The following is a 7,236-nucleotide window of genomic DNA, read 5'->3' as shown; positions in this document are numbered from 1 at the left end:
GGAAGATTTTTTTGGATCTTTCTTCATCTTACTATAGCAAGAATGATCTACTAGAACCCTAGAAGTTGACTTTGAATCAATAGACGATTTTGATTACTTCAGTCGAATATGTGCTAAGTGAATAATTGGATATGATTTTTTTTTCCCTAATTTCTTTTTAGATTCTGTTTATAAAATGTTAGACGTGCAAAATTATATTTTTATTTATTTATTTAATTTTGAAATTTGTGGCAATGGAATTTGCAAATGTTGTGGTAGATAAAGTTGTTTTATTATTATTATTATTATTATTATTATTATTATTATTATGGAGAGAGAATTTAATTTGGAGAGATTCTGTCTTCGCGTGAATATCATTATGTCTAAATGTAAACCAGCAACACTATCCCAAAAATTCACTAAAAAACAAAGAATTTACCAAAACAATACTATCCAAAAGAAAATGAACATGTGATATTGAACTTTCGACCTTAAATACAAACAAGTGTTTGATAGCCAAATAAAAAATCACCCTAGTTTTGCAAAAATCTATTTTAGGCTCCCTCTATCTTGACTTATTCTGATTTTCCCAATATCTTTTCTCCAGTAGATCCACCTTCTTAAATGAATCTGCTGTTTTGTCAAGAATTTCATAAAATGATGGACCAAAAGGAGGAGGCATGGTGCATGGGTTAGTGTCAGCGGGACCCCTCACCATGGAATCCATCATGTACCTTTTTTCTAGCTCATTTGCTTGACAAAACATAGACTCTAAACAAAGTTCAAAAGCCTTTTGAGGGATTGATGGCTTGAACTTCAAAAGCTTTGCATATACATTCAAAAGGTGGAACATGTAGTCATAGACATGGTCCATCTTCAGCTCTTCTTTGATGAACTTTGTTGCAGCCTTACCAATGGCTTGTGCCTGTCGAAAAAGTAAATAAAATGTTTGTAATTAGATAATTATTTTTTTCTGGTCAACTATTTTTGGTTCATTTAGTTGGTCCGCAATTTCAATCTAGAAAATCCATTTTTCATTATTATTATTATTATTATTTTAGTTTGAGTGCCTAATTTGGTTTTATTTTAATGTGGATATTGCATAGTGAACCCTTATAGCAGAAAACTTTTTTTTTCTCTTCTTTGTAAAATTTTTTAAGTTAATAATATTTTTGGATTTATAGTAAAACATTTATTTTGACCATGATTTTTGATATTATTTTTCAAAACAAAACAACGCTAAGAATATTTTAAAATTTGTAATTTCTCTATTTTTTAACACATATGAACCAAAAATTAAAATTCAGGGTCTTAATGGAAAAAAAATTGAAAAACTAGGACCTAAATTGAAATAAAAAATTGAATTTGAGGCAATCAATTGAAAAAAAAAAAAAAAAAAAAACAGAGTGCTTAGATTGAAATTACGGGCAAATTAAAAGACTCATAAATGTAGTTAACTTTATTTATTTATTTTAAAAATGAGATTGGAATATCAATTATTATTAAGATAAAACAGCAGCCAAAATTGTAGCAAAGGGACATGTTATTAAATGGAGCATTCTTTAATGCCATTATTACCTCTTTTTGGTGAGTGTTGCCCCAGTCAACAGCATGCTTAATGGATCGGCACTTATCATTAGCCTTTATAGGCCAATAATGCTGCAATGGCTTCAAACCTCGGCTGAAGAAATCATAGTAGCTGGAATTTATTAATAAAGTGAGAGAGTCACATGCAAGAATGTACTTCTGGCTCACAGACCAAGCATTCCCTTCCACATAGATCTTATATCTGCAATGTTCATGAACTTATGTCAAGGAAAAATTGAAAGAAAAAATGGTACGTTGTCAATCAAATTAAGCTGGGAATAAATGTGACAACTAATAATCAAAGTAACAATAATAGTCTGGGTCATCTTGGTGATCACAAAGCCATTTTTTGGGACAGCGATCTTAAATTCAAATCCCCGATCCCCATTAACAGTACTAAAAATAAAGTAATTAATAATTTATTATTATATATATATATATATATATACCGATGGGTGCACTGGCTTGCTAAATCTGAATTCTTGAATCCTTCCTTGGACTCTTTACCCCAATCCTGCAAAACCATCCGGCATATATTTAATTGTATTATCTTCATTTTCAGTAATTTAATTAGCTGGAAAGAAGAGGTATATGAATTCGAAGGAACAATAATGTGTCCTGTCCGTACTTAATAAAGAAACGCGCATATATAAGAACAACAAAACTGAAAAATATATATATATATATATATAATATAGAATCATTCCATATGTTTCTTAAACATAACAAAAACAATGCTCACATTTCAATTTTGTTGCATTTAATTATTACTTCTCTTCGCTACATGTTTTTAAAAATATTTACACTATAAAAATGCACAAATGTCAATTATAGTTTAGTCATTTATGTCGTATCTTAAATATTACTTTAATATCTCTGTATGGGAAAAGAAAATATCTCTGGTATGAAAAAATGACCTATATTGGAGGTCATCCATTTTTATTTTTATTTTATTTTTTTATTTTTATTTTTTTTTTGGCTTTCATTGAAAAATTCGAAGTCAAGATCATTTTATGACAAAACAAAATATGCAAACCTTTTTTTTTGGTTGACAAACAATATGCAAACATAAGGGTCCAAGTTAATTGGCTATAGACCAAGAATTGTTTTACGGAATTTCAAAATGATTAAAAGCATTTTAAAGGTAAACAAGGTAAACATTTTATAGCAAAAAAGTATGAAAATATGCCTGCATTTAAATTTTATTACCATTCTAACTATGCTACCCTTTAATAAATAGTTTTTTTAAATAATAACTTTTTTAATCATTAATTATTAAATATTGTAGCGCCCAAAATCATACAGTATATGAACAACCTCATGAGGTTTAGAAAGAAGCTCCTCCACATGGATGTAAAAAAAAAAAAATTAAAAGAGAAAAGACAAAATAATGAATGTTAATTACCTGTGTGTACAAACGGGCATTCCAGTCCTCTTTCTCTGTACGATTGCATTTCATAAGGTCCTTTCTGGCCTGAGCATATCCAGGGTTGCCTTTCCAAAAGGCAAAGGGCTCCCTGTCTACCCATTTCATGTTCTTGTTGCCTTGGCCTATGTCCTTAACCATATACTCCCATGGCTTTATGTTAACCTCAGGCCTGTCCAACATATACAGCTCACTACCATGTTATATATGTTTAACACCAACAATAATTACATTAAACAGAAAATTCCATCATTGTCTGCGTGAAATATATGGGACTTTTAGTTGGATTATTTCAAGTCTAAAGTCAAAACTTTGAAAGTCAAAAAAGTATCTAAGTTTATATAATTAACCTAAGTTTTAAAGCTATTCCAATCATACCTAAATTAAGTCCTATATCTCATACAGACAACTAATATAAATATACATATGTACATTATTTTTTGTTAGTTAAAAAAAGATTAAAACAAAAATAAAAAATAAAAAAAGGGTGAAAAAATCCAAACCATCCCCAATAGGACCAATCCGGGAATGCAATATCGACTGTGTCATCATCACCACAGTAACCAAACAAAATGCCAGTGTCTGTGGCATTGGCCTTGGGATAATCCCTTGCCAAAAATGCAGGCCAGTCATGGCAACTGAACACAAGCTCCAAATCAGGCACCTGTCCTGGATACCTTCTCAGTAATTGTGCAAAACCCCACCAGGTGAACAAATCCCTGGTTTGAAAGGCCTTACCATACTTTTCCACATAGGCCTTTCCGTTCAGAATTACGAGCTTAAAGTGGGATTTGGCTTTTGCTTTGTCTACCATCTCACTTGTTATCCCAGTGCGGAACCACGGCCTAAGATCTTCATAGATCCATTGGAAGTATTCGGGACAAGTGGACAGTTCCGATGAGCAGTTAGGATCTTGTTCTGAAATGTAGGCAGGTTTGTTGTTGGAGGGGCAGGTCTGTGTGTTTGCGTAGCCAGTGCAGTTTAACGGGATTTCTTTATAAGTTTTGTGGACTTTGTTTTCTTGAGGGCATTTGTCAGAGGTAGTTTTTGTTATTATGACTTGTCCCGAATTTGATCTATTCAGAATCTGCAACATATATAGAAACACAAATTAATATGGTCTCTTTTTTCTTCAACAGAGATCACAAAATTTTTATAAGCTAAATCCAAAAAAAATGCATGAAATTAGTATCAATATATTGAATTGAAGTTATATAGATCACTTCACTAGTAATAATAATAATAAAACAGAAACGGATTTTAAAGCTAAATTGTTGATGTGAGTCTAATTTTTATTTTTTATTTATTTATACAATTTTTACTTATTAATATGATAATTGTATATTCTGTAATGCACTTCATTATCTAAACGTTTTTTATTTAAAAATTTATTTAATTTAAATCAAATGTCTCTATAACTTTAGTGTCATATTCACATTAATACATGTTTCTATAGAGACACGTGCTATGACGAAGTATCATATATATATATATATATATATTTAATGTTTAGAAAGAAAAAAAATTGAATTGTTATTTTTTATTTTTAGGACGAAACAATAATTAATATTTTCAAATTTTAAAAAATTTCATTAGACTAAATTGCAAAAAAATATTTTTAATGCAATATAAATGATGTGCCAAATTTACAACTATATATTTCTATTCCTAACTAAAGGTTTTAAAGTGAATTTATAAACTCTAAATCTCTAAAAATAATTTATTTCTGTCATATAACACTAACTCAAAGGTGAGGACAAAAAATAAATATAAGCGGAAGATCTTCATCCATAAAAGCTTATCAACTAACAAAACACTAAAACCAATGTATTACAATGGTTCTAAAATAACATATGTTTTCCAAAACATGTCTGTGTTTATGGAGAAAAAAATAATAAAATCCGAGAAGAAGAAGAAAGAAGAAAGAAAATTGAAACACTTACAGGGATGTTAAGGAAGTAGATGGAGACAAAGCTTCCAACAAGCAGAAGCAATAAGAAGAAGAAGGTAGGATACTTAATCAATGGCTGCAAAACGAAACGTTGCGTGCAGTTCCTCATTCTGTTTTGTTGTAAGTTTGGATTTGAAGTTTGAGTTTCGGCTTGATCTTCAATCGGTGAGCTCAATACGGGTCAATTCTATAGGTTATCTTCATCGGAAATTAAAGCTTATTAGATTGTTGGTATAATTATTATACTGTATATTAGCTTAAGACTACTAAATATGAATATGATATTAACAAACGAGGAAAATGTTTATAATATAGTTTTTTGAAATCCAAGAACTTTTATTTAACTAATCATATAGGCAACTCAAGCTAAAACCCACATTACTGCAGGGTCTATCTAAAGCTTACAACTTTTGTCTTTATAGTTCAAAATAACAGAATTTTTAATAACTTCAATGGCAATTTTGCATATTACTTATTGTTTTCTTTTAGGAAAATTACTTTCATCAAACTCAATTCGGTTTAGAAGACTTACACCTGAGGATTGAGATTCTTGATCTGTACTGCGTCCCTGCAGAAAGAAGGACTACAAGAGTGACGAGGTGGTTTGGATGTTGATGAAGCAAGCTTGTTGTTTGCTGAACTAAATTACTCAAGTGTGGGACTTTGAAAGTGAGCCAGTTGGAAGTGATTAATTTGAGTTGTGGGGATCAAGAATGGCGTGTAAGGATGGTTGGTCATGAGTTTGGGATGGAATTGGTGTATTGGATGGTTGGTCATGAATTTGGGAAGGGATTTGGAGTATTGGAAGGTTGGTCATGAATTTAGGAAGGGATTTGGAGTGTTGGAAGGTTGGTCATCAATCCTGTAAAGTACTTTTTACTTTGTTTTGGTGATTAACTTGAACTAAGTGGTATTGAGCTAAGTGGTCTGTAACTAATTTCGAAGTGAAAGATATGCTCTGCTTAATTAACAAAGAATTTGTTGGCAATCTCCCTCATTATTCACATATTGGAAATATCAAGATGCACTATATATATATATATATATATATATATATATATATATTAACATATGCTTATGCTGATGTTCTCTTCTTATTATCATGTCCAGAACAATTTAAAAGGGTCAATGTATTAAAATAATTGATATCCCCTGTTGATCTTCAAGATATTGTTTCAAGCTCCGAACGTGTCATGATATTAATCGATACGATCGCCATGAATAATAAAACGATTAAAAGAATATATGACCATTTAATAAAATGATAAATTGGAGATGATCCATCCTAATGTGAATCTACCTTGCCTGATGGTGTTTGTATAGGAATTAAAAGATTTTAAAAATTAAAATTTTATAACTGAAAAATTAATTATCATATTGATTGATCCGTTTGATTTATGTGAGTTTGTAGAGATAGTCAAACAATTTTTAGTTTTCTAAATTTATTAACTAACAACTCTTGATTTGGTTTTCTTTAAATGCCAAATAATAAATTCATGGTTTGATATTTAAAAACAATTGTCCTTTTATTGGTTGAATTTATTTAAGTAGATTTATGAAATAGTTATTTATTTAATATGACTACTAATTTGTTAAAGCAATTTTTAGATTATTATTTAACGATCTTTTTAATTTTATTCGACTATTAAAATATTTGGCAATTAATAATCCTCTAAAATTGATTAAATATTTTTATTTGACATTTGTTTTCATTATATGCCAAATTAATTTAATTGAAACCCTTTATTTTGATATGTTAAAAGTCAATTAATTTTTAATTTAAATGTCTATTGATTTTGTTTAGACAGGTTAATTTATTTTGCACAATCCTTAACAAAACCCAATTTTCATTAATTCGTGATCCATGTTTATTAGACCTTTTTTTCTTTTTTTGAAAAAATGTTATTAGACTTTTGAGTTGTTATCCAATTTTATTGAATTATTATTATTATTATTATTATTATTTGAAATGATATGCTATTATTAGTTTAGGGAATCAACCAATTTAGGCTTTAACAATTTATTGGGTTTGGGCCTTGAACTTAATGAAGCCTAAGTAATAAAATTGGGAACCTGGGGAATTTAACCCAATTCCCCTGTTTCCTAATAAAATATGCCCTTTACTTTTTAAATTTCTTTTTATCTACCCATTTCTTTTAATATTCCAATTATACCTTTAAGCAGATATGGATCGGCATTGCACAAACCGAGTCTTCCACATATTAAAGGAATTAAAGGAATTAAAGGAATTTGACATTGATCAACTAGGCTAAAAATTCCACCACCCATTTAT

The 7,236-nt window shown here is 29.5% G+C and overlaps 1 protein-coding gene across 2 annotated transcripts; it reads right to left on the bottom strand.

The window, feature by feature from the left end:
• Positions 1-319: 319 nt before the first annotated feature.
• Positions 320-5,667, bottom strand: LOC107418595 (uncharacterized). 2 transcript variants are annotated; one of them, XM_025074056.3, is made up of 7 exons: positions 5,476-5,667; positions 4,936-5,141; positions 3,496-4,079; positions 2,972-3,164; positions 2,016-2,080; positions 1,558-1,768; positions 320-904 (listed from the first exon to the last, which is right to left on the bottom strand). In XM_025074056.3, the coding sequence occupies exons 2-7, from the start codon at positions 5,050-5,052 to the stop codon at positions 545-547; spliced, it is 1,530 nt and encodes a 509-aa protein (XP_024929824.1). In that variant the 5' UTR covers positions 5,053-5,141; positions 5,476-5,667; the 3' UTR covers positions 320-544. The 2 variants fall into 2 exon arrangements, with proteins under 2 accessions (XP_024929824.1, XP_024929825.1); XM_025074057.3 differs by having other exon boundaries at positions 4,936-5,130.
• Positions 5,668-7,236: the final 1,569 nt, after the last annotated feature.

The sequence above is a fragment of the Ziziphus jujuba genome, chromosome 2 (genome assembly GCF_031755915.1).
Source record: "Ziziphus jujuba cultivar Dongzao chromosome 2, ASM3175591v1".
NCBI lineage: Eukaryota > Viridiplantae > Streptophyta > Magnoliopsida > Rosales > Rhamnaceae > Ziziphus > Ziziphus jujuba.
Note: the sequence above shows the minus strand (reverse complement) of the source record. Positions and strands in the feature narration are given on the sequence as shown.

What these genes read in the sequence shown, in the direction of transcription:
- LOC107418595 (XM_025074056.3), bottom strand. Translation starts at nt 5,052, where the DNA reads ATGAGGAACTGCACGCAACGTTTCGTTTTGCAGCCATTGATTAAGTAT. An exon ending in TCTACTTCCTTAACATCCCT is followed by an intron (nt 4,080 to 4,935) that starts GTAAGTGTTTCA and finishes TATATGTTGCAG; the next exon opens with ATTCTGAATAGATCAAATTC. An exon ending in GATTGGTCCTATTGGGGATG is followed by an intron (nt 3,165 to 3,495) that starts GTTTGGATTTTT and finishes TATGTTGGACAG; the next exon opens with GCCTGAGGTTAACATAAAGC.